This window comes from Balaenoptera acutorostrata, chromosome X (genome assembly GCF_949987535.1).
Source record: "Balaenoptera acutorostrata chromosome X, mBalAcu1.1, whole genome shotgun sequence".
NCBI classification, from domain to species: Eukaryota; Metazoa; Chordata; class Mammalia; order Artiodactyla; family Balaenopteridae; genus Balaenoptera; species Balaenoptera acutorostrata.
The window spans coordinates 24,324,751-24,352,475 of NC_080085.1; the positions used below are offsets into that span (position 1 = coordinate 24,324,751).

Sequence of the window (27,725 nt, forward strand, 5' to 3'; positions counted from 1 at the left end):
TAAAAGGTTGATAAAATAAAATGCCTGTGAGAGTGCAAATTACATACATTAATATGTGAGAATATGAATCAGTACAGCTTTATTTGAACAGAGTATCAGCAATATTCATAAAAATTTACAGTCATCACATTCTTTCCAATTCAATCCAGTTTGCACTTTGCTATGTATTTCCTATAAGAAAACATACATATTTGCCCAAGAATTCATGCTCAGTAATGTTGATACGAGTTCTATTAATCATAGCAACAAATGGGAAATAATTTATGTGTCCATCAGAAGGAGAATGTTTAAATTAATTATGGCACATACACACTTTAGAATACTTGGGAGTAGTTAAAAGAGTGAGATGAATCTATATGTGCTCTCAGGGAAAGACCCTGCATTCGTTTTAGTGAGTGACAAGGGCAAGAGGCAGGACAATATGTACACTGTTATCCATGTATATTAAGAAACTCACAATGTATTTTTATAACACATCTATGTAAGAAAAAGTCTAGAATCAATTTTAAAATAACACAAAATTTTAATTGTGGTTGCTTCTGAGGAGAGGGATGAATTTTAGAGGAATGTGATAGGGAAGGGGAATTGTGACTTATCCATACTATTAAAATCTGGGGGCAATAAGAGCATTTGTACTATTACTTAAAACCAAAATTTTCCTCAGGGGCAAACAGAGAGACAAGAGGCAGTGGAAGAATGTTGACTTTTTGTTTTCTTATCAAGGATGACACGTCTGCCACAGAACCATTCTCCACCTCCTAGAAGTACACCTGAGTTTTTAGGAATTCTGTCTACGTAGATGATCTTTTCTCATCTACTTCTTATGGAGGAGGCTTTGGTTTTGACCAAAAAGGTAAACTCAATCATTGGTATGTGGTCAGTGGCCAATCTCAAATAATTCAGCTCATTAAAATCCTACTGCAAATGCCAGGGTGGTTTCCAAAACCTCCTCTCTAACTTCAGGGTTATTACCCTAACAACCAGTAGATTCTATGCCAAATCAGAGTCTAGTCACCAGCAGGTTTGAAAACACTGAGAATGTGGTGGAGGCACCCAGTGGGGATGAGGAGGTGTCTAAACGTCACTGTCTGAAGTGAACAGTTACCTGGAAAGGGCAGCTGCTGTCACAGGGGTCCACGGTGAGGAACGGGATCTGCAGGGAGTCGGGATGCTCCGAGTCAGGGGAGGGCAGGGGATGTGGGCTGTCTGCTCCTCTGGGAGCTGAGTGCAGCCTCCAGAGGAAGACGCAGAGAAGAGCTGGCCAGCAGGTCAGCTTCCAGTCTGGACACGAGGGCACACTGACTGGGGAAGACCCAGGGGAAGGGCGCTGTAACGCGGGAAAGTGCAGGGACTGGACACATGTGCCGGGACCGGAGCAGTCAGCTCTCAGGGAACCCTGGGGCGAGGGGTAGGAGGATCCTAGGTAAACGAAGCCCACAGACAATCCCCAAATTGTGTCTGATTCTCATTTTCACCTTCCTTCTTTAGTCCTGCTTTTAGTATTTTGGCTACAAGCTCCTCTTTCTTATTGCCTGAGAGACATCATGGAGCAGTGAGAAGAGAAATGAATTAAGAGACAGAAGGGCTGCCTCAGGCTGGGAGGAGTGGAACTGTATGGGCTCTGGAGGAATTTCGACCAGGGCTCTAGTTTTGCCCTGTCACTAGCTATGTGAACTCAGCACATTACCAAATTCTGTGAGTCTCGGATTCTTCCTCATTGAAGTGTGTTTGATAAGCTCTGTCTTCTAGGACTGTTGGAATGTGTATAATGTATGTAAAACACCTGGCACAGTGACTGGTGTGCATTGAAACTTTAAAGAGTGGCAATTTTTGCCATGATTTTTTGACCCAGATGATACCAACCCTCCTGCCGAGATTTTTTGTTTTGTTTTGCTGTTGTTTTAAACCAGGAGATATCTGAGAATATGCAGTGCTATAGGACACTGAACATCAACTCAGCCAAAAATTCTGCTTAACAAGAAAATATACCTTAGTAAGTCATGCCCCTTAGAGGGTGTATTATTTAATTTGGATGTTGGGGAATCCTCCCCATCTGGATGCAACTCAAGGCTAAATGTGTGTCAAGAACCAACTCCTTCTCTCCCTCTCAGCTGCCCTTGGATCCAAATCACCCCTATTTTCATTCATTTAACCCCTACCAAAATCAAGCCCTCCCATAGGGGTTGCCAAACTTTACTCACATTAACCCAGTTAAAATACCCTACTAATGGAGCAGGCTCTGTTTCTCCCAGTCCAGGTTAAAGAGAGGATATGGGCACAGTGGCTTCTTGGCATCCCACCTCAAGGAAGTATCACCCTTATTTATCAGAATCTCCGTGGTGATGATGTGGATAAAACACCTAGTTTGTGCACTGTGTTTTCTTGCACTGGGATAAGAGCACAGGGTACCTTCCACTCCCTCCCCAGGTGGAGATTTCTCTCTGGTTAATCCATGATCCCAAAATAACCGCTAAAAGCAGTTCTCCATCGGAGGCTTAGTTTCTCAACTCTGAGACACACCACGCAAGGGTCTGGCCCTTGCTCACCACCCTCACACACCCTCCTCTGACCCACCACCCATCTTAACTGAAAATTACCTCTCACTGAAGGACTTGAGGTTTTTCCAAGGCTCCAAGTTTTCTTGCCTCAGGACATTTATACTTGAATGCTCTCATCTGGCCCTCCCCCTCCCCCTCATCCTTTTTTTTTTTTTTGCTTGTCTTTTTTGTCTTAGAGGGCATCTCACCATCTTCCTTATATGTTAGCTGCTGCTAGACTCTAATTCAATGAGAAAAGGCTCAGTCTTCTTTTTCTTACCACCCCGCATACTACCATGGAGCCTTCCAAAGAGCAGATGCTCAATTAATGTTTGAGGGGGAAAAAAGTGAATAATTTATTACGATTTTATTTCTCCTACATTATTGAATAAACGAAGCAAGTTCAGGTGTATAACTTTTATTTTACAGAACAGCAAAATACAAGGAATAAGGGAAACCAAGAATTGACCATCTTTTACTTTTTTCTCTATTTTTTGATCCCAACTATTTTACTGCTAATTTCTTTCACATTTCTAAGGAAATGCCTATTACAATGCTATCTTTTCTTGTTCCAGGTCACTAAAAAAGATGGAAGGTTACCCTATTTGTTTAATAAAATGGCAAAACTATTACTCTTAAACTTCATAAACAGCATTAAGTATGTAACCAGTATCATTCATACACTTAGATTCTGAAGCTAATTAAACTTTTTTAAAGAAGAAGCAACATTTGAAAACCTTCAACAACAAAACATAAATCTGTAAGTTATTCTAATATGCTATTCACTGTGATCCCTCCAACACCACCTCAGTCCCTACACTACTACAGGAAGGTGCTTCAGGTTTCACTACAGGTGGGAGAAGCTGCCCCAGAAGTCGGCCCCGGAATGCACACTGGCCACAGCACCAGTGAGAAGCATAGCTGCAAATCTGGCTCGGGCTCTCTCTTCCTCATCTCTCAAAGCCTCTTCATACAAGAGTGGGAAGGCACTGGGGACCGTATCATGAATCTTGGCCAAGAATTCAAGGACTTTCATCTTGCTGGTTTCAGCCAGGGCTCTCGGGCCCCCCAGGAACTCACAGCACGGAGGATCACTGTTGGGCACCTGGCGGTACTCCAGGTACCTTTCCTGCACCAAATCTTTGGTGATGAGCTTCTTGGACTCCCCATGGATGAAGTGCTTCTTTCCAGCATATATCCCCATCACATTGAGTACTTCCCAGATATCCTCCTCAGTGGCGCAGTTGCCCTTCATGAAGATCACACAGAGGACTGTCATAAGGAGGCCGGTCTTGGGCATGATCTCCTCACCCGTCATCCTGTCATCACTGGTGCGCTGAAATTTGCTGACAAGGGCATAGCAGTGCCTGGTGGGATCGACTTCCTTCACATCAATGCCAAAAGCCAGCACCATCAGCTCAGAGGCTCTCCTGAGGATCTCATGGAAGTGCTCCTTGTACTTTCCGATGACATGCTTCAGCATACCCTCCTTTGTAATGGGCTCTCTCATGTTATACTTGCGCAGCAGGAATTGCACCAACAGAATTGCCTTCTGGTCTGCAGCGGTTCTGCAGGAAAAATCAGTGCTGAGTGATGCCTGAGAGGTACTTGGTTTTTCTTCATCTTGGCTCTTGGCACCTTCATCAGATCTTGTGCATGAAACACCTGCAGAAGTAGTGGTAGTGGATGGGGCTTTCCGAGACCCCTGGGATCTTCTATCTGACCCAGAAGCAGGGGAGCTCTGGAGATTACCACCAAGAGGAGGGGTGGGGGAGGAGAGAGACTCTTCTTCCTCTGCTGCAGGGGCCTGAGCATCTTGGAGACGCTGAGCCTCACTCCGGGCCTGGTGGCGTTTCTCACGGGCACGGCGCTTACTCTTTTGCCCCCGAGGCATGATGACACAGGTCAGGGCCAGCAGGCGGGAGTGTGGGCAGGAAGGCAGGCAATGAGGGCAGCTGGGGGAGGGACAAGGAGATGCTGTGAGCACCTTCAGCGGGGAGATTTCTCCCTGGCTTTAACCAAGGCCACCTCTGCAGGTTTCTGTGAGGTCACTGCACTAGGACCCAAAGGGCTCCTTTTCTGATCAGCCTGTCCCCTGAGACCCCTGCAGAGAAGTCAGTGTGCCTTGGGCTGGCAGGTCTAGGCTCTGTGTGGTCCCCTCTATAATCCTCTCAGTTCACATTTAGGATCATTCTGTCAACTGTTGGCAGGGCCCGGCCATCCTCCCCTTTACCGCTCTGAAGCTAAACTCCTTCCACCAATGGCCTTCCCTCCCTAAACCCCACCCCCCACCCCAGGAGGAAATGAGGGAGAGCCTTAGCGGGCCACCCCTGCTGGGGCCTTCCAGAGCTGACAACAGGAGCAGGGTTTGATGGGACCCCCCTTTGTTAGGGTTTTCAGTCGTCGCTCATGTCGCCACCCCCACCAGGCCAAGCCGCCCCCCCCCACCCCGGCCCCCGCCGGAGATTGACAGCCCTGCCCGGGGCCTCCCAGGGTGGACCACAGGGACAGAAAGTGTGTGTGCTGGGTTGAGCGTGCCTTCAGTCCGCGCTCAGTCTCCTCTCCTTGACGCCAAATAAAGCCTGGGATGTTTTCCTCTGTTGATCTGAGACCACCAGCCTCAGATCAACGTCTTCATTCCCTGAGACCCCGAGACAGAACTGACTGCGTTGGACCTAACTGTTATGCCGCTAGCCTTTTAGCACGCGGCGAATTGGAGCGGGGGTTCTATGATGTCTCCTTTGCTCTAAGGAGGCATGTTCCTGCAATTCTAAGCATCCCCCTTTCACTCTCAGCATCTCCTCTCCCCTCCAGAGACCTGAGACCCTGGAGGTGGAAGTCAGTCAGTACCTCATGGTGACAGCTCTGCCCTGGGTTTCCCAGAAGTGAAAGCGGGGGCGGGGCTCTGTGCGGGTCCCTCTATTCTGGGGTGGATTGTCGCGTCATTCCTCAAGGTGGAGGCATGGAGTAGGGTGTCCTCCTCTTGGCTGCTGCTTTAAAGGCTTCCTGGGAAATACTAACTCTCTGAAAGCTCTGAGCTGTTTCCCTGCAAACCTTGCAGAAAATGGATGAGTCCCAGGCTACATACCAGACGGGAAAGTTGCAATGTAAGGCGGGGTCCCAGGACACATGGTGGGCTGTAAAAGAAAAGGCACATTGGCCAATAGCGTTTGTTCGCCAGCCATACTTAGACTTTGGGGAACCTTCTACTCTAAAAGATCTACTTTCTGAGGAGAAGAGGCTAAGCTACAGGATTTTGTGAGACCTAGCTCTTTTATATTATCTAACATTGCTCAGTCCAGTGTGGTCACTTTTATTTTTTGACCCTCATTCATACTAAGAAATATATTTATATCTCTAACAAGTGTGTGTGTATATGCATTTTTTCATGAAAGAATACCTACCCTTGTTAAGTGTGATTCATTCTTTCCATTCCTTACGTTTGATCATAATATTAATTTTTTTAAAAGGTCAGTCCTGATCCTCTAAAGAGGTTTCAGGTGGTTATTGCACAGCCTCTGGACTCATTCTGTTTCAAACAACACCAAACTTTGGTGCCATCCTGGCCCGTGGGCTCTGAAATGCTGCCTCAGATTCCTTCAGTGAAGCAGTGGAGAGTCATGGTCCCAGAGCACAGTGGAAGAATCCAGGGCTCAACTTTAAAGACTTTTCTCCAGTCAATCCTGTCATCTGCCTCTCGAATTCAGGGCATCCCCCTACCTGCCCACACTCAGTTTCTAGTTCAGTGGAGACTTATTGTCCCTCAGGCATTATTTAGTTTTGTGTTTTTGCTTTTGTTAATGTTTTCTCTTTATTCCTTCTATAATTTCTCCATGGTTGAATTTGGGTACAGGAAACAGTAGCCTGTGTTTGATTGTCATCAGCTGCTATGGATAAGGTACTAAATCTGTAAAAGAATTAAGGAAAATCGATATTCTTACAATATCTGTTCCTCATGAATACACATAACATACTATTCTGGTGGAGACTTCTTTTTCCTAAGTCAATCAGGAAATTCTTTTTGTTGCCTCCATGTAGATTCTATACATTTTTGTATGGTTTCTTTCTAGGTATGTTTTTTATATTGTTGCTTTTGTCTTTGGTGTATTTTCTATTAACATGATCTAAGTAATTGTTGATTGTTTCGGGCCAGTCTCTTGATTTTGCTGTGGTGATCTTTTTTTCCACCAGGTTTCTGAAGTTCCTTATATGTTTGACTATTTTCTGTGCCTATTCCCTTAGATTTTTAATTAGAGGATCAAATTATTACCATTGTTATCTTTTGCTTTTCATTACTCATGACACTTATTTATTTGGTATTATTGTATATAGCTCTGTACTGGCTATGTGTTGTTGTCTAGATTTTTTTCTAGTTTTTAAATTAATAGACTTTTTTAAAGAACAGACTTAGGACTACAGAAAGTTAAGCAGATAGTACAAAGAGTTCCCATACAGCCAGTTTCTTCCTCCAGTTAGTTTCTTCTATTATTAACATCTTGTATTGGTTCAATGGATACAAGTTCATTTGTAACAATTGATCAACTAATATTGATATATTATTATTGACTATTGTCCATTGTTTATAATATATTTCACTTTTTGTGTTTTACAGTTCCGTAGTGGTTGACAAATGCATGACATCATCTACTCACCAACAGAGCATCATGCAGAAGAGTTTCACTGCCCTAAAAATCTCCCATGCTCCATCTGTCCATCCCTTAGAACCTCACTTTGAGCCCCTGATAACTCTGAACTTTTTACTCTCTCTAAAGTTTTGCCTTTTCCAGAATATAATATTGATGGAATCCTACAGTATGTAGGCTTTTTAAACTAGCTACTTTTGCTAATCAATATACATTTAAGTTTCTCTGTATCTTTTTTGTGGTTTGAAATGTCATTTCTTTTCATGGCTGAATAGCATTCCATCATGTGGACTACCACAGTTTGTTTACCCATTCATCTGCTGAAGGTCATCTTGGTTGATTTCAGTTTTTGGCAACTATGAATTTGTGTACTCTTAACATTGGTTTGAAGGCTTTCTGATGGACATAAGTTTTCAACTCTTTTGAGTAAATACCTAGGCGTTTAATTGCTAGATCATATGATAAGATTATGTTTAGCTTAAAAGAAACTTCCAGACAGTTTCCAGTGTGTCTCTATCACTTTGCATTCCCTTTAGCACTGAATGAGAGTTCCTATTGGTCCCCATCCTTGCCAGCATTTGGTATTGTCAGGTGTTGTTTCTGTTTTAGCCATATTAATAGGTATCTCATTGTTGTTTTAATCCCAAATTCCCTGAAGACATGTGATGTTGATCATCTCTTCATATGCTATTTGGCATCTGTGTATATTCTTTGCTGAGGTGTCTGTTCAGCTCTTTTAACCATTGTTAAGTTGACTTTTTTGTTTTCTTATTGTTGAGATTTTTAAGAGTTCATTGTATATTTTTGATACATGTTTATTATTGGATATGTATCTTACAATTATTTTTTCCCAGTCTGTGGCTTGTCTTTTCATTCTCTTAATAGTATCTTTTACAGAGTGGAAGTTTTTAATTTTAATCAAGTTCAACTTATCATTTTTTTCTTTCATGGATTGTGCTTTTGGTGTTGTGTCTAAAGTCTCGTTGTCAAACCCAAGATTTTCTCCTATATTATCTTCTGGGGTTTTTTTTGTTTTTTGTTTTTTGTGTTTTTTTTTTGCCACACCACAAGGCATGCGGGATCTTAGTTCCCTGACCAAGGATCAAACCCATGCCCCCTGCAGTGGAAGTGCAGAGTCTTAACCACTGGACCGCCAGGGAAGTCCCTGGATTTTAGTTTAATTTTGAGTTTTCCATTTAGGTCTGTGATCCATTTTGAGTTAATTATTTTGAAATATGTAGAGTCTATATCTAGATTCTTTTTTCTTGTATGTGGATGTCTAGTTGTCCCAGCACTGTGAGTTTAAAAGAGTGCTTTCTTCATTGAATTGCCTTTGCTCCTTTGTTAAAGATCAGTTGACTGCTTGAGGGGTCTATTTCTAGGTTTTCTATTCTGTGCCATTGGTCTGTTTGTCTCTTCTTTTGCTAATAGCATATGGTCTTGATTATTGTGGCTTAAAAGTAAGTTTTGAAATCCAGTAATATCAGTTCTCTGACTTTGATCTTCTTCAGTATTGATTTGAGTTGGTTATTATGGATCTTTTCATTTTTTATATAAACTTTAGATTGTTTGTTGCTATCTACAAAATAACTTGCTGGAATTTTGAACAGAATTGTATTGAGTATATAAATCAAGTTGGGAGTAACTGACATCTCAACAATCTTGCATCTTCCTATCCATGAACATGGAATGTCTCTCTATTTATTTAGATCTTCTTTAATTTTTTTCAGTGAAGTTTGTATTTCTCATATAAATCTTACACATATTTTTAAAGAATATTTATAATTAATCTTTTTTTGGTGCTAATGTAAATGGTATTAGGTTTTTAATTGCAAATTCCATTTGTTTGTTGGAAAACAATTGACTGTTGTATATTAACCTTGGCTTATTAATACCAGGAGTTTTCTTGTTGTTGATTATTTGAGATTTCCTACATAGACAATCATGTCATCTGTGAACAAAAAGAGTTTTATTTTTTCCTTTCAAATCTGTATATCTTTTGCTTCCTTCTTTTATCTTATTGCATTGGCTAGGACTTCCAGTTTAGTGTTGAATAGGCATGGTAAGAAAGGATATCTTAGCCTTGTTCCTGATCTTAGTGTGAGAGCATCTGTCTTCTCAGTATGAAGTAGGATGTTTCACCTGTTTTTTTTTTTTAGATGTTCTATTCAGTATATCAAGCTGAGTAAATGCCTCTCTACTTCTAGTTTGCTGAGAAATTTTATGATGAATGGGTATTGGATTTTATCAAATTCTTTTCTTCATCTATTGATATGATCATGTGATTATTTTCTTTAGCCTAGTGATATGATGAATTATGATTACTAATTTTCAAATGTTGCACACCTGAAATAAATTCCACTTAGTTGTGGTATATAATTCCTTTTATACATTGTTAGATTTGTTTTGCTTATATTTTGTTGGTGATTTTGCATCTATGTTCATGAGAGATATTGGTGTGCAATTCTCCTTTCTTTTAATTTCTTTATCTGGTTTTGACATTAGAGTGATGTTGGCCTCACAGAATGAATTAGGAAATGTTCCCTCTGCTTCTATTTTCTGGAAGAGATTGTAGAGAATTGTTATCATTTCTTCCTTAGATTTTTGTTATAATTCATCAGTGGAATCATCTGGGCCTGGTGCTGTCTTTATTGGAAGCTTATTAATTATAGATTAAATTTCTTTAATAGATACAGACCTACCTTGATTATCTATTTATCCTTGCAAAAGTTTTGGTAAATTGAATCTTCAAGCAATTTGTTGATTTACCTTTTCAAATTTGTAGGCATAACGGTTGTTTATAATATTCATTTTTTATCCTTTTAATGTCCATGGAATCAGTAGTGATGGCCCTTCTTTCATTTCTGCTATTAGCGATTTAATTGGTGTTTTCTCTCTTTTTATTTTCCTTGAGTAGCCTGGTTAGAATGTTATCTTTTTTTTTTCTTTTTTTTTTTTGGATATGTTCAAAGAAACAGCTTCTGGTTTTGTTGTTTTTCTCTATTTTTTTTCCCTTTCTTCAGTGTCATTGATTTCTGCTTTGATTTATTATTTCTTTTTCCTCTGCTTTTTTTCTCTTCTTTCACCAGTTTACTAAGGTAGAAGCTTAAATTATTGATTTTAGATTTTTCTAGTATAGACATTCAATGCTATACATGTCCCTTTAAGTACTGGTTTTGCTATATTGCACAACTTTTGATAAGTTGTAATTTTGTTTTCATTTAGTTAAACATATTTTTAAATTTCTCATTAGATTTTCTCTTTGGCCCATGTGTTATTTAGAAGTATATTGTTTAATCTCCAAATACCCTTGATTTTCTTGCTATTTTTTTGTTATCAATTTCTAGTTTATTTCCATCGCAGAATGAGATCATTCTTTGTATCATTTATATTCTTTTAAATTTGATGATGTGTGTTTTATGGCATAGAATGTGATCTATCTTGGTGTATATTCCATGTGGACTTGAAAATAATGTGTTTTCTGCTGTTGTTAAGTATTCTATGCATGTCATTTAGATCTAGCTAATTGATGTTGCTTTTCAGTTCAACTGCACCTTACTGATTTTCTGCCTACTGGATTTGTCAGTTACTAAAAGAGGTGTGTTGACATCTCCTTCTATAAGAGTAGATTTGTCTCATCAGTGTTTGCCTCGTGTATCTTAACAGAATTTTTTGGTGCATACACATTAAGGGTTGCCATGATTTCTTTGAGAATTGGCCACTTAATCATTAAGTAATGCCCATATTTATTCCTGACTTTCTTGTTCTGAATAATGCTTTGTCTGAAATAAATATAGCTAGACCAGATTTTTTTTTATTTTCACTCATATTAGCATGGTAGAGTTTTCTCCATCCCTTTACTTTTTTTTTTAATTTAATTAAATTTAATTTTTTTATACAGCGGGTTCTTATTAGGTATCTGTTTTGTACATATTGGTGTATATATGTCTATCCCAATCTCCCCATTCATCCCACCCCCACCCCCGCTTTCCCCCCTTGGTGTCCATACGTTTGTTCTCTACATCTGTGTCTCTATTTCTGCCTTGCAGACCGGTTCATCTGTACCATTTTTCTAGATTCCACATGTATGCATTAATATACGATATTTGATTTTCTCTTTCTGACTTACTTCACTCTGTATGATAGTCTCTAGGTCCATCCACGTCTCTACAAATGACCCAATTTCGTTCCTTTTTATGGCTGAGTAATATTCCATTGTATATATGTACCACATCTGCTTTATCCATTCATCTGTCGATGGGCATTTAGGTTGCTTCCATGACCTGGCTATTGTATCCATCCCTTTACTTTTAATCATTTCATGTCTTTATATTTAAAGTGGGGTTCTTATAAACAGCATAGGGTTAGGTATCTTTGTTTTCATTCTTTTTTTTTTTTAATTTTTATTTATTTATTTATTTATTTATGGCTGTGTTGGGTCTTCGTTTCTGTGCGAGGGCTTTCTCTAGTTGTGGCAAGCGGGGGCCACTCCTCATTGTGGTGCACGGGCCTCTCACTATCACGGCCTCTCTTGCTGCGGAGCACAGGCTCCAGACGCGCAGGCTCAGTAATTGTGGCTCACGGGCCCAGCTGCTCCACGGCATGTGGGATCTTCCCAGACCAGGGCTCGAACCCATGTCCCCTGCATTGGCAGGCAGATTCTCAACCACTGCGCCACCAGGGAAGCCCCTCATTCTTTTTATCAATCTCTACCTTTTAATTGGTATATTTAGACCATTCACATTAAAAGTGATTATTGATACAGTTGGATTAAGATTGACCATATTTGTAACTGTTTTCTACTCATTGAGCTTACTCTTTGTTTCTTTTTTAATCTCCTGCTCTTTTTCTGCCTTCTCTAGTTTTAATTCAAGATTTAATGTTATTCCATTTTCTCTCCTCTTTAGCATATCAGTTATACTTTTAAAAAATTTTTAGTGGTTTCTGTAGAGTTTGCATTATACACTTCCAACTTATTCAAGTCCTCTTTCAAATAACACCATCCTGCTTCATGGTTAGTGCAAGTATCTCATAACAGTGCAAGTATACCATTTCTGCCATTTATTTCTCTTATCCATAATGTATCATCACTGGATGCATTGCTGTTATATTATTATTTTGAAGAAATAGTTATATTCTTTGATCAACTGAAAATATTAAAAATAAAAGGCTTTATTTTATCTTCATTTATTCCTTGTGTTACTCTCTTCCTTTCTTTACATCGGCCAAAGCTTCTGACCTATATCATTTTCCTTTTCCCAGAAGAACTTCTTTTAACATTTCTTGCAAAGTAGATCTGCATGACAAATTTCCATCAGTTTTTGTTTGCCAGAGAAAGTCTTTATTTCTCACTATTGTTGAAGGATTTTCTCCCCCTGGCTACAGAATTCTAGGTTGGTGGTAGTGTTTTTGTTGTTGTTGTTGGGTTTCTTCATTTCAATGCTTTACATAGTTACCTGTAGTCCTTTCTTGCTAGCACCGTTTGTGAAGAGAAATCTTGGTAATTGTTACCCTTGTTCCTCTATAGTAAGTTCTTTTTTTCTCTAGCTCATCTCAAGAATTCTCTTTTTGTTTGGTTTTCTGCAGTTTGAGTATGATGTGCCTAGGTGTAGATTTTTTTTTCTATTTATCCTGCTTGGTGTTCTCTGAGCTTCCTAGACCTGTGGTTTAGTGTCTCTCATTATTTTGGGGAAATTCTCAGTCATTATTACTTTGAAAATTCTGCTTCTTTCTCTGTTTCTTCTCAGATTATTCCCACTATGCATATGTTACATCTCTTGTAATTGTTCCACAATCCTTGGTTACTCTTTTCTTTTCTTAAAATTATTTTGTTTTCTCTTTGCTTTTTAGTTGAGGGGTTTCTATCAATGTATATCTTTAATTTCATTGAGTCTTTCCTTGGCCATGTGCAGTCTACTGGTGAGCCTATCAGTGGTATTCTTCATGTCAGTTACGATGTTTTTGATTTCTCACATTTCCTTTTGATTCTTTCCTACAGTTTCCATCTCTCTACGTACATTACCTACTATTCTTGCATGTTGTTCACTTTTTCCATTAGAGGCCTAGCGTATGAATCATAAGTATTCTAAAATCCTAGTCTGATATTCCAAATTATCTCCTATATCTGAGTGTGGTTAATTTACTTGCTTTGTTTAATCAGACTGTGCTTTTCTGCCTTTTAGCATATCTTATAATTTTTCGTTGAAGGCTGGACTTAATGTATTGGATAATAGGAACCGATTTAAAGGGCCTTTAGCATGAGAGTTTGTGTTTATCTGCATAAGAGTTATGTCATGTTTACTGTTTGCTCTTACTGTAGGCGCCTGAGATTTCAATTTCCTTGAGTGTTCTTGTTGTCTTTGGTTTTCCCTAGGAACACCTTCATAAGTAGTCTAAGCCTTGCAGTTCTTTCAGCAGTAATCCTCTGGTATTATTTTGGAACCTTGTTAATGCAGTGGTAAGGTGTACGGGAAGTGTTCTATAGTCCTGTGATTAGCTCTCCATGTTTTAGTGGCTCTGTGCCCCTGGGCTATTGCCTTCACAAATGCTTCTCAGCTTTTATCCCCCCTGTTATGTGACATAGGAAGTCTGGAGGGGGCTGGAGTTAGGATTTTCCCTTCATCCAAGGTAGTTGGTTTAGGAAAGTACACAGAACAGAAACATCTGGGCCTGTGTTTCAAAATGGTTACTTTTTCCTAGGTGTATTTCAAAAGGGTTTATGTCCCCCTCATGCCAGAAGCATGAGGAAATTTTTCTTGGGTCTTTACCATGAGAACCTGTTAGGACTCCAGAAGGTAAAACTCACAAAAGTGTGCAGGCTCCCCTAAGACTAGGCTCCTAGGAGTTTTGGGCTCTGAAGCTTGTCACACATAGCTTCCAGTGTTGCATCAAGTACAATGTAAATTTTTCTACTCCTTCCTGGATCCAGGACTTTCCGCTCCCAGTGAGCTGTGATTCCCTGTATTTGCCTGCATCTTCAGTTTTGAAGCATTGGTTTTCCCTGTAACTTCAATTCTCTGATGGGTCTAAGAAGAGTTGTTGATTTTCAGTTTGTTCAGCTTTTTGTCATTGTGAGGATGGGAGTGATGACTTCCAAGATGTTCACGTGGCAGAGCAGGAAAATTTTTGTCAAATAGTAGAGATGGTACCATATATCCGTGTCTTGTTTCTTATTTTATTGGGAATTCTGATAACATTCCACATTTAAGTATGCTTAATATGTATAGATTTTACAGAAGCGAAATTCCCTACTAATGTAAGTTTGCTAAAAGTTATTACCATGAAGTGTTAAACTTTTATCAAAGGCCCTTTCTTTACCCCTGCATATAATTAAATTGTGATATTGTGATTTTTACTAAGAAATATATATTTGGTCTTCGTCCCCAGAGCTGCTAAAACTGTTGGGGTTTCCTAAGTGAAAAGAGCAAGAAAGGTGAAAGGAGTGTTTCATGTTACTGGTAACAAGCCCCTTTCAACCACACCTGAGTTTATGTTAATGAGGTGACTTTTGGAAAGCCCCTAAGGGTTGGGGGCTGCCTGGGGGACCCACCATGTGATCAGGGGCTAGGAACTTTCAGTCCTACCCTCTGACCGCTGAGGGAAGAAGGGCTGGAGATTGACTTAATTACTAGTGGCCAATGATTTAATTAATCATGCCTGTGTAATGAAGCCTCCATAAGAATCCTAACCAAAATGGTCTGGAGAGCTTCCAGTTTGCTGAACGCATGTAGGTGCTATGAGGGTGATGCAGCTGGAGAGGGCATGAGAGCTCCACACCCCTTCCCCACACCTCACTCTAAGCATCTCTTCCATTTGGCTCTTAGGGAGTCACATCCGTTTATAATCATCCAGTAATCTAGTAAGTACACTGTTTCCTTGAGTTCTCTGAGCCATTTTAGAAAATTACCAAACCCAGGGAGGGGGTTGTGGGAGCCCCCAATTTATAGCCAGTCAGTCAGAATTATGGGAGACCTGGGTTTGGATTAAGTGTAGGGCAATCTTGTGGGAATGAGCCCTTACCTTGTGGGATCTGATGCTAACTGCAGGTAGATACTGTCAGAATTGAATTGAATTGTAGGATACTCAGCTGGTGGTAGAGAGTTGGTTTGTGCGAGCAAAACAAAACAAAACAAAAAAACCATACATTTGATGTCAACAGGCTTGAGAATAGAAGCGTAGAGACAAATATTCTTTCCCTTTAGAAATGCATTTTCTCCTTTCTCTGTTAATGCAGTGATTTCCAACTGTCAGTATTTTCTAATATGATATCTTTGTGTTCCTTAGTCATAGCCCATTTCTTCATTTAATCACATGGTTATGTGTGAGTATACTTTTATTGGGGCATTCTTATCTGGACTTTGTATCGAGGAGGGCTACCCTATTAAAATGGTTGATCCGTTTTCTATCTTTCTGTATGGTTTGGAAGAATTCAAATAAGATGGTCATTAGTTTTTCCCTGATCATTTGGTGTGAGGGGGCTCCAAACCTGGATTGTCCTGGAACATTTGGATGGTGCTCTGGGTTTGGACTACATTTTCAGTGTAGTGATTTATAGTTTGCTAAAAATTTTCCATTTTACTTGGGTTTTCAAATTTAAAGGCATGATATTTATAATAAAAACAATCATATACAACATTACAGAGAATAAAATAATGAACCCAATATACCTGGAACTCAGCATCAAGAATCCTCAATAATTGTAGGAAACAGCTTGTTCAGATTAAGGCTTATTGATTTACCAGTTTGTTTATTGGCAAGTTCACTCCTGAGACAAAGCTGTGTGCTTCCATTAGGAGATACATAGTGTCTGTTTTCTGCTTCCTGGTGGTATTGACAGTTGGTGAGGATCTTCACCCTTATCCATTAATCCATTAGGGGCTGTAGAATGGTAATTCTCTCATTCTATCTGATTCTATCATTCCATTGATTTTATATACATACATATGCCTATACATTATATTTTTTATATGTATAGTGGGATCAATCAATCTATTGATTGTATTCTATATAATATTAAAAAAGGTAACTCATTTTTATATATATCCACATAACATTTTAAAGTGAATAATGCAGTGGCATTATTGCATTCACAATGTTGTACAATCACCGCCTCTATCTTGTTCCAAACATATTCCTCATTCCAAAAGGTAACTGCTACCCGAAAACTGGGTTTGCCTCTTGGTGGGTGTCGAGACAAATACACAGCCAAGTCGAAGAGCAGGAGAAGGAAGGATTTATTACTTGCAGCAAGGAAGGAGAACCCTGGGGATCTTTCCCAAAGCAGTGTTTCCCTGGACAGCAGAACTGGGGAAGTTTTAAGCTAAGGGTACATGCATATTCATGAAGGGGCTTGAGCAGAGGAGAATTCAGCATAGAGTTGGGGCAAAGGTCAACAGTGTCCAAGCTTTATAGGGGTTTGAAGTCACAAGGGTCAGAAAAGATTACCGTCACCATTCCTTAGGTTCCAGTGGATCTGGTGGTGGTTGATCCTTCGAGGGGCGTTTGAATTCTGCAGAACAGCTGAAGATTGTGCTTCAGGCTAATCTTTACCCTTGAAAAGACTGAGTGTCTTAACAACTGATTTATTACCTTTGCTACTGTTACTACTCCTGCCTGATAACAGTCTTTTGTTGCTGCATTCTTCTATTCCCTTAAGATCAGTATTACGGAGGTCTGTTCAAGGGCAAACATTGTCTCCAGGCTTAGATCACAAAATGGCTTAGGCCAAAAATGGCTTCTCTTATGTCAAGAAAGCCATGCCTGGTTCTCTTTCTCCAGGGACTGCCTACCCTATCTGCTTACATAACCTCTTACCCTTCAAAAAGTTACTTCTCATTCATACCTCTCCCTAGCCCCAGGCAACCATCAATCTGCTTTCTGTCTCTATGAATTTGCTTATCCTGGATAATTCATGTAAATGGTGTCATATAATATGTGACCTTTTGTTTCTGACTCCTTTCATTTATCATTTATCATAATGTCTCCCAGGTTCATCCATGGTCTCTCAGTTATCCGTACTTCATTCCTTTTTATGACTGAATAATATACCATTGTATATTATATTATATAAGTATATAATGTATATATACTTATATGTATATAAGACTATACCACATTTTGTTTATCCGTTCATTCAGTGATGGAAATTTTGGGTTGTTTGCATTTTTTGGCTTTTATGAATAATGCTTCTTTGAATATTTGGGTCAAAGATTTGTTTGAATACAATTTTTAAGTTATTTTGGTTATATACCTAGGAATGGAATTGCTGGGTCATACGGTAATTCTTTGTTTAAATTTGAGGAGCTACCAAACTGTTTTCCAAAGAGGCTGAACCATTTTACATTCTTACCAGCAATGTATGAGGGATCCAATTTCTTCATATCCTCGCAAACACTTGTTATTTTCCATTTTTATAACCAACCTAGTGAAATGGTATCCCACTGTGGTTTTTTTGGTATACATTTCCCTAATGACTAATGATATTGAGCATCTTTTCATGTACTGTTTGGCCACTGGTATATCCTCTTTGTAGAAATGTCTATTCAGGTCCTCATCTCCAACTTATGAGGGAGGCTTTGGATATTGACCTTCTAAGTAAGCTCACTCATTGGTGTATTTATTCAGAGGCCAGTCTCAACACACCATTAACAGATTCCAGAGTTGGACTTGAGGGCACACTGGGGAAGTCTCAGGAGAAAGGAGCTCTAACGTGGGAAAGTGCTGGAGCTGAACACACGTGCTGGGACCAGGGCAGGCAGCTTTCAAGGAACCCTGGAGCGAGGGGCAGGAGGACTCTAGATAAATGAAGCCCACAGACAATCCCCAAATTATGGTTTATTCTTATATTAACCTTCCTTCATCAGGACTGTTTATAGTACTTTGGCTACGGGGTTTTTTGTTTGCTTGCTTGCTTTTTTTTTTTTAAATTGCCTGAAATACAGTTTGAAGTAGTGAGGAGACAAGTGAATTAAAGGATACTAGGTCTGCCTCAGGCTGGGAAGAGTGGAACAGTGTGGCCTCTAGACGAATTCAGACCAAGGGTCTATTCCCAGCTCTGTCACGAGTCTTGTGAACCTGAGAAAACTGCAAGTTCATCATCTGCAAAGTGAGTCTGATAAGCCCTATCTTGTAGAGCTATTGTAATATACGTGACGTTTGTAAAGCACTTGCAACAATGGTCTTTCAAGAATGGCATTTATTACTACGATAGCTATGACCCCAGACCATAATACCAACTCTTTGGGATTTTTTTCTTTAATCTCATGAGATGTCAGAAAATACGCAGCACCTTTGGAACGAACAAAACTGCTTAGACAGTAAAACTATGTAAAATTTCCCCATTTGTAAATATGTCATTTGAGTGTAGAGGAATCTCTCCCAGCTGGATGCTACTCAGAGGTTCTAGAATTTGCGTCAAGGACCAACAACTTCCCTCCCAGGTGCCTTTTCATCGAGACCACCCCTATTTTCATTATAATTTCACCACCGCCAAAAATGTAGCCTTCATTTGGAGTTCCCCAGATTACACTTAAGATAAGTAGTAGAACATTCCTTTAATGGAGTGGCCTCTGGCCCTTTGACCCCAGTGCAAAGAGTGCTATCACAGTGGCTTCTTGACATCTCACTTCAAGGAAGTATCATCCTTGTTTCTCAGAAACTCCCTGGAGGCGATGGGATTAAAACATCTAGTTTGTGCACTGTGTTCACCTGCACTGGGACAGGAACACAGAACCCATTTTATTCCTGCCCTGGGTGGAGATTCTCTCTGTTTTACCCACAATCCCAAAGTAAAAATTCAGGGTAATCTTCCATTCCGGTCTTCAGTCTCTCAACTCTGAGGCCCACCATCTAAGGGTCCCATCCTCCCCCACCACAATTCACTCAGCCTCATTTAGCCCACCATCCCGCCTAACTTAAAATCACCTCCTCAAGGGACCTGCAGTGTCCCAAAGCGCCAAAAACTTCCTTGCTTCAGAGCATTTACACTTGACTGCTGTCATCTGGAACATCCTCTCTTTCTCACCCCTTGTTTTAACTTGTCATTTATTTAGGTCTTAGAGTGTGTCTCACCATCTTCTTGATATGGCGGCAGCTCCTAGGCTCTAAAGTTCTGTGCACAGTGGCTCAGTCTTCTTTTTCTTACCATCCCCAGTTCTGCCATGGAGCCTTCCAAAGAGTAGATGCTCAATTAATGGTTGGGAATAAGAGTGGCAACGATAAGGAGGTCTACTTTATTATTGTTTAATTTCTCTCACAATCTTGAATAATCTAAGAAAACATCTTTCAATTTTACAAAAAGAAGCACTAAAAGAATAAACCAAACCAAAAATGTACCACCATTTACTCTTTTTCTTTTCTTTTTTACTGGACCCACATTATTTTACTGCCGAGTCTATTCACAGTTCCATGGAAATCCCTCTTCCATTGCTGTGTTTTCTTGTTCGAGGTCATAAAAAAAATGGAAGGTTTCTAAATTTGTTTTATAAAATATCAAAACTTTAACTTGTACCTGATAAAAGTAATGAATGTGTGATCCATACTGTCACCAGCAGAATGGCGATTTCCTTGGTTCTTGCCCTCCCAAAGAGGAAGAATTCAATCGAGAGGCGTAGAGCAGTTTTAAGTAGCAAGAGTTCAGTTAAGCAGAGCAAAAGTACACTCCCGAGAAAGCAGGAGAGCGGGCTGTCTGGAAACCAGAAGCAGCCCCGCAATGGGGTAGGGCCGTGTTTTGTAGAGTGGTGGTCCCTCCCTGTGTCCTGTGTTATTTGACTGACAAATCGATTGACAGCTTTAGGTTATGTAACTTTCCTGCTAGTATGCAGGCACTTACCCATAAGCACCCAAGCAGAACCCATGGGGTGGGGCGGGGAAGCAAAAGCCGCAATGCTAAGTTATTACAAATGAGGCATAACGAACCCTGGGTTACCTTGAGTCACCTTCTCGGTCTTGGTGCGCCTGCGTCAACCTGTGCTGGCGGTTTTGTCTTGCTTGGTCCTGGTATGGCTGGAAACCTAGCAGTGGTCCTTGACCACGAGAGGGAGGATCTCTGGGCATGCTCCAACCACCGGTGTCCAGGTAGGGGAGGGAAAGACGAACCGTCCAGGATGGGGCAGGCCCGCTCATCTGTGACTCGCTATCCTCATCTTGGCTCTGGGCACCCTCTTCAGATCCTGGGCAGGAAACCCCTGCATCATGACAGCTAGTGGCTGGGGCTCCCTGAGGCTCCCGGCGAGCGCCAGCAGCACGGGAGCTCGGGGGAGTACCCCGAGAAACAGAAGCGGGGGAGGAGGGCGACTCTTCTATCTCTGCTGCCGCCGCCGCTGCCGCCGCCTCAGTGGCCTGGGCACCCTTGAGACTCTGAGTCTCCCCCCGGGCCTGGTGGCGTTTCTCGCGGGCACGGCGCTTGCTCTTCCGGCCCCGAGGCACGATGACACAGGTCAGGGCCAGCAGGCGGGAGTGTGGGCAGGAAGGCAGGCAATGAGGGCACCTGGGGGAGGGACAAGGAGATGCTGTGAGCACCTTCAGCGGGGAGATTCCTCCCTGGCTTTAACCAAGGCCGCCTCTGCAGGGTCCTTGAGGGCACTGCTCGAGGACCCACAGGGCTCCCGTTCTCCTGCTCCGCCTGTCCCCTGAGACCCCTGTGGAGGACGGTAGAGTGAGCCTTGGGCTACAGGCTGCCAGCCTACCTGAGTGTCCCTGGGGTGACAGAAGGGGCTGCCAGTGGGACCTTCCGCGTTCTAGGGCGGGGAGTCTGCTCAGTTCATCTTCAGGATCTTTAGGTGGACGGCAGCCAGGGCCTGGGCTTCCTCCTCTCTGTTGCTCTGCAGTTGACACCTCAGTGGTCCCGGGGACCCACGAGGAGGAAGTGAGGGGTGCCCCAGCTCACCGCCCTGACAGGGGGAACACAGTGCTGACAGCTCTGTGGAGTCCTTTCTATCCTGGGATCACTGGGTCCTCAGTCCCTATTCAGTGCTCTCAGTTGGCTTCACGTAGGGCCTGGGACCCACCCTTCTGCCCTCTAATGGCTTTACCTTCGGGCTAAGGATCTCACCTCCCTTAGACCTGATGTAAAGGAGCCTCGGCCCGACTGCCCTGTCCTGAGCCTTCAAGTGCTGAAAGCAGGGGCAAGGCTAGACTCTTTGTCGTCCCCACAGCTCAGGGGGTGGGGCATGTTCCCCTTAGTCGTCACTCAGCGTTCTCAGTTTGCCTCCTGGGAAGGCCTGTGGCTCCTCTCTCTTTGCCTGAGGACATGTGCTCGTAGAAAGGCCCACAGCTCTCTGAGACCCCACAGAAGGAAGTGAGGGTAGCCTGATTTCCCACATCTACCTGTGGTCTCTGAAGGCAGAAAGCTGTGGCAGGCAAATCCAGGCCTTATTATGGTTGGCCGCACCAGTCCTCACTCAGGCTCCTCCGTTTGACTCCTGGGAAGACCTATAATTTCTCGCTCTCTTCACCTATTAACTGTCCTCACTTCTCTGTCACCCTGGGAGGAGTTAAGGGTTGCCTCTGCTCGGCCTGACATCTATCCAGGCGTCTCCCAGGACTGACGGCAGGGGAGAGATGATGTGCTGCCCCCATTGTTATGGTTTTCCTGCTCCACTCCAGCCTTGGGTCCTCACCCCAACTCCTGGCACAACCTGGAAGTTTCCCCTATGCTGAGTCAGCCAGCCTCAGAGCAAAGTCCTCGCCACCCTGAGTCCCCAGAAGGAGAAGTCACAGGAGGCCACACACAGCCACAGCTCTCTCTGAGGGGCCTCTGAGGACTCACAGCAGAGGGCAAGATTCTCCGGGCTCCACTCTTCTGGGGTTTGTGACCTCAATAGTCCTCACTGTGTCAGGATCTGGGACTCTTCCCTCTACTGACCCGAGTCCTCCAGAGCTGGAAGCAAGTGGGTGACACATCGAACTACCCCTGCCTGGGGCTTCCCAGGGCCGAAAGGGTGGTGGGGCTCTGTGTTCCTCTCTCTTTTCGGTTGGGCGTTCCCCTTGGTCCTCACTCAGAGTCCTTACACTGACTCTTCCCGTGACCTAGAGAGGCCTGTCCTCTCATACTACAGCCTTTAATTCCCTGAGACCACCTAGGAGGATGTGAGGGTTGCCTCACGTGGGCATGACTGCCTGTGGTCACTCATGGCCGACCGTAAGGGAGGGATTCTGTGGCGTCCCCACTTTTATGATTTGGGTGGTTCCCTCAGTCCTCATGGTCCTCTGCTTGACTCTTGGCAGCACCTGGAACTCCTCCCTGTGCGAACGTGAGGCTGGCCCCTGAGACCAAGTGCCTCATCTACCGGAGATGCTCTAAAAGGAAACGTGTGGGGGGCATCATGCCAACGTTCCTGGATTTGCCGAGGGGAGGTATCCAGTGGCAGGGCTCTGTTCTAGGTGGAGTCCCTTTATCCTCATTTAGAGTCACCGGATTTCCGGTCTCTACTGAGGGAGGCTGTTCCCAGTAGACCAAGGCCCTCGCCTCCCTGAGACCACTCCCAGTGGAAGGGGGGGGGCACGTCAGCCAGAAAGCTTTGTCCTGGGCCGCCTGGGGCTGACATCAGGGGTGGGACTCTGCATTCTCCTCTGTTCTGGAGTGAGTGGTCCCCTTGCTCCTCATTCAGGGTCCTCATCGTCATGCCTGACCAGACCCAGGACTCCGCCCTCCACTCCCCTGAAGCTGTGCTCCTCAGAACAAAGGCGTTACCTTCTTGGAAATTCGGAATTGGAAGTCAGGATGAACCAGATCTGTCCAAAGCTGTTGGGGTCTTCTGAGGAGCAGGATTTTACAAGGCCCCACTCTTCTGGAGTCAGTGGCCCCTCAGTCCTAACTCAGGTTTCTTACCTTGACTTCAGGTAGCATATGGGACTCCAGCCTCCCTGCTGACTGTCTGCCTGCCAGCCTCAGGCCAAGGCTTTCACCTTCCTGAGACACCAGAAGGGGAGGTAAGAGACCTATTCCCTGGCTACCCCTGCCGGGGGCCTCTGCGTGGTCCCCTTTGTTATGGGGAGTCCACTCATCAGCACCCAGTGTCCTCACCCTGAATCAAATTAAGGCCTGTTAGGATCTCCTGCTTGGGCAGGATTGGAGATGCTGCCACAAGACCAAGGAACTCGCCTCCCTGAGAACCTCTCCACCCTTGCCCCGGAGGAAAAGAAGGGGTACCTTCAGACACACAGCTCTGCCCATGGCCGCACAAGGGAGAAAGCAGGGTACACTTTGTGGGGCCCCCTTCTCTTCTAAGGTCCTCACCTTGAATAACTATCAGAGGCTGGGACTCCTCCCTCCACTGACCTGAGGACACAGCTCTTAAACCAAGGCTTTTATGTCCCTGAGAAACTTGAAGAGTAAATGAGGAGATGCTGATCTTTTCAGGTTATCTGACATTGCATATGTAGAAGACCCCACTGTCGCCGAATATTTTTTTTTTATTCATACCATTCACTTATTCAGCGTTACTATTACTGTATTCCAAAACAGTGCTTTGGGAACAGGGCCCCTTTTATCCCATGAGATACCTTTTGGAGTGGTGAGAAGAAAAATGAATTAAAAGACGTAAGGTCTGGCTTAGGCTGGGAGGAGTGGAAGAGTGTAGGCTCTAGACTATTCCCGACCAGGGGACTAGACCCAGCAAGGTCACTTGATCAGTCTTGTGAACTTGAGAAATTTGCAAGTTATTCACCTATAAAGGGAGTCTGCTAAATCCTATCCTGCATGAATGTTGGAATGTTATGTACTACATATAAAGCAGTGGCATACTCATTAAGAAATATTGGGTTTTTGATGAATGGCAGTTATGATGTGATTATTATGAACCCCCAAAATACCACCCTCCCATCAGAGTTTATTTTTAACCCAGTAGGTAGCAGAGAATATGCAGTGCACTAGGACAAAAGAAACAAATACTCACAAATGAGAAAGTTTAAAAGAAATAAGGCAAACCACGAATTAAATACCTTTTACTCTATGCTTTCTCCATTTTTTGTTTCTAAATATTTTCTGTGGTTGTCTTTCAGGTTTCCATGAAAATCTCTATTGCGGTGCCATGTTTTCTACTTGTGGATCATACAGAAAATATAGATGGTTCGTGAATTTCTTTTACATATACCAAAACTGTAACTTTAGAACTCTTTAAACAGCAATAAATATGCAAGCAATGTCATGCACGAATTCAATACTCTTAAGAAAACACACTATCTATTACAAGAAAAAAACATTTGAAAAAACCTAAATAAATCAATAAATAATGTATAGAAGTTACTAGTTTAAAACAGGAAGAGAAATAAGATCTATACTTTGTTCCCTCCACCCCTACTACTCTGCACTATTTAGGAGCTTGACTGCTCCCTTCCAAAACAAAGTGAACAAACTGCCCGCGGCCTCCCTCCCTAGATGTGGGAGGAGCTGCGGGGCCTTGGCCCTGGAAGTGCACTGCCCTCAGCCACAGCTGCAGCCCTGGCCGCGGCTCTCACTCCTGCTCTCTCTTCCTCATCTTGCAGAGCCTCCTCATAGAGATCTGGGAAGGCACTGGGGACGGTACCAGCGACCTTGGCCAAAAACTCCAGCACTTTCATCTTGCTGGTTTCAGCCAGGGCTCTCGGGCCCCACAGGAACTCATAGCGCGGAGGATCGCTGTTGGGCACCTGGCGGTACGTCAGGTACTTCTGCTGCACGAAACCTTCGCTGATGAGCCTCCTGGGCTCCCCAAAGATCAAGTGCCTCCTCCCAGCATACAAACCCAACGCATTGAGGAACTCCCAGGTCTCCTCCTCGGTGGCACGGTTGCCCTTCTTGAAGATCATGCCCAGGAGCATCATCATGAGATAGGACTTGGGCAGCCCCAACTCATCACTCGGACTTTCCTCGCTGGGGACTGACAGCTTGCGGATGAGGGTGTAGGTGTGACGGGTGGGGTTGACTTCCTTCAGCTCGAGGCCAAAGACCAGCTCCATGCACTCAGAGGCTCTCCTGAGGATCTCAGGGAAGTGCTTCTTGTACTTCTTGCTGACAGCCTTCAGCATTTCTGCCTGCCGGATGGGCTCGTTCAGCTTGTACTTCTCCAGCAGGACCTGCACCAACATGCTGGCCTTCATGGACAGAGGATCTATGCAAGTGCTGTGAGTGGAAGGTGCTTCCTGGGAGGTACTTGCACTTTCCTCATCTTGGCTCGCCCGGGCACCCTCTTCATATCCTGGGCAGGAAACCCCTGCATCACGAGAGCTAGTGGCTGGGGCTCCCCGAGGCTCCCGGCGAGCGCCAGCAGCACGGGAGCTCGGGGGAGTACCCCGAGAAACAGAAGCGGGGGAGGAGGGCGACTCTTCTATCTCTGCTGCCGCCGCCGCTGCCGCCGCCTCAGTGGCCTGGGCACCCTTGAGACTCTGAGTCTCCGCCCGGGCCTGGTGGCGTTTCTCGCGGGCACGGCGCTTGCTCTTCCGGCCCCGAGGCATGATGACACAGGTCAGGGCCAGCAGGCGGGAGTGTGGGCAGGAAGGCAGGCAATGAGGGCACCTGGGGGAGGGACAAGGAGATGCTGTGAGCACCTTCAGCGGGGAGATTCCTCCCTGGCTTTAACCAAGGCCGCCTCTGCAGGGTCCTTGAGGGCACTGCTTGAGGACCCACAGGGCTCCCGTTCTCCTGCTCCGCCTGTCCCCTGAGACCCCTGTGGAGGACGGTAGAGTGAGCCTTGGGGCACAGCCAGCCAGCCCTGCCTGGGCGGTACGGGGGTGACAGTGGGGGCTGGCAGGGGAGGTAGGTCCTCGCGGTTCCCATTCAGAGTCAGGATGACAGTTGCTGGCAAGACTCCCCCACCCCCCCCCCCACCCCATCCCGTCTGCTGCTCTGAAGTTGACACCACCATCTTCCATGACACCCAGGAGGAGGAAAGGAGGGAGCGTTCAGCCCACCACCGAAGGGTCCTGGGACCCTCCCTTCTGCTGCCTGGTGATGGCCCCTTCAGAACAAAGCTCTAACCTCCCTTGGACCTGGCAGAGGAAATTACGGGCAGTCTCAGCCTGACAGTCCTTCCTTGGGAGTTTACGGGTTGGCAGGAGGGGACAGGCCCTATTCTCTCTCATCCCTTCTCTTCGGGGTGGGTGGCTCCCTTAGTCCTCACTCGGGGTCCTCCCTGGACGGCCGGTGCAGCCTGGAGCTCCCCTCTTGCCCCGAGGGCCATCTGCTCGCACCAGTGCCGGCACCTCCTGGAGTCTCATTAGGAGGCAGTGAGGGTGACCACGCGGCCGCATGTGGCAGAGTTCTACCAAGCCTGCAGCGCGCGGCAGACAGGTCGAGGCCCTGTGGTTGGCGGCCCCACTGGTCCTCACTCAAGGGCTTGGGCTGACTCTTGGGAGTGCTCAGGGACGCGCCTTCTGCTGGCCTGCACCTCCCCTCTCAGACAGCAGCCCTCCCTTCTCCGTGTGTGGCCGGAAGAAAGCGGCTGACAACAGGGGAGGGGTTCTGAGGTGCCCTTGCGACGGGGAGGACGGTCCTCACCCTGACTCCTCCCGTGCCCTGGAAATCCTCCCTCTGCTGACCTGCGGCCAGCCCCTCAGAACAAGGCCCCCTCCTCCCTGAGTCTCCCGCCTCCGTCCGTCCATCCGTCCGTCCGCCCGCCCGCGTTCGCACTGAGGGAGCCCCTCCGTCTTTAGACCTGCCCGGAGGCTCCCAGGCCGACGTCAGGGGCGGGGTCTGCGTGGCCGCCGTTCTGGGGTGTGGAGCCCCTCGGACCCCACGAGGGTCCCGTCCTTCACTCCACAGGGCCTGGGGCGCTCCCTCTACTGAGCTGAGCCAGGGTCCACCAGCCTCAGAGCGAGGCCTTCCTTGCCCGAGACCCCGCGGGGGAAGCGGATGGACTTGGGGCCTAACAGCCAGGCCCGAGCCTCTCGGGCCGAGAGCAGGGGCGGGGTGGGCGGGGCCTGTGTGGCCGCCTCTTCGGGGAGGGAAAGGGGATTGGGGGTGTTGGGGGCGTGTCCCCGCACTTCTAAGTGGGGTCACCTCACACCTTGACACCTGACGAGACGTGGGACTCCTCTCGCGACTCACCCTCGCAGGACGGCAGCTCTCAAAAATGGCCTCGCCCCCACAGCGTGGTTAGGAGGACGTCACTTCCAGTCATGCGCATCTGGGCTCCAGGAGGACAGCAGGGGCGGGGCGGGGGAGGGGCCGGGGCCGGGCCGGGGCCGGGCCGGAGCGGGACGGGAGGTGTGGGGTGGTGCAGGCGGAGCTTCCCGCAGGACTGGCACGTGGGCCTTTCATTGACTCTTGGCAGGTCCTGGGACTTTTCCCTCTGCTGAGCTGAGTCAGCAGGCGTCACACCTTGGCTCTCATTTCTGTCGGCACCCCCAGCCGGAAGTATCTGGGGGCCTGAGCCTCACAGCCATGCCTGGGTCCCCCGAGACTGACAGTGAGGCCTCTTTGGGGCCCCCTGTTCTATGGTGGATGCTGCTCTCAATCCCCTCTCAGTGTCTTCTCTTGACTCCCTGTAGGTGCTGGGCTACCTCCCGTCTGCTGACCTGAGGCCAAGGCCTCGCATCAAAGACGTCAGCTCCCTGAGACTGCTGGTGT

General features: G+C 44.9%; 1 protein-coding gene across 1 annotated transcript; it reads right to left on the bottom strand.

The window, feature by feature from the left end:
- Positions 1–3,384: 3,384 nt before the first annotated feature.
- On the bottom strand, positions 3,385–25,612 carry LOC103004136 (melanoma-associated antigen D4-like). The gene is made up of 3 exons (XM_057538632.1): positions 24,579–25,612; positions 20,106–20,666; positions 3,385–4,492 (listed from the first exon to the last, which is right to left on the bottom strand). Exons 1-3 carry the CDS (start codon positions 25,610–25,612, stop codon positions 3,385–3,387), a joined length of 2,703 nt encoding a protein of 900 aa, XP_057394615.1.
- Between the last annotated feature and the right edge of the window lie 2,113 nt (positions 25,613–27,725).

Excerpts from the sequence above, each read along its gene's own strand:
- LOC103004136 (XM_057538632.1), bottom strand. The coding sequence starts at position 25,612 with ATGCCTCGGGGCCGGAAGAGCAAGCGCCGTGCCCGCGAGAAACGCCAC. Across the intron at positions 20,667-24,578 it reads AGTGCACTTCCAGGGCCAAG|GTGCCCTCATTGCCTGCCTT; the intron begins GCCCCGCAGCTC and ends TCCCTCCCCCAG. Across the intron at positions 4,493-20,105 it reads GACCGAGAAGGTGACTCAAG|CTGCCCTCATTGCCTGCCTT; the intron begins GTAACCCAGGGT and ends TCCCTCCCCCAG.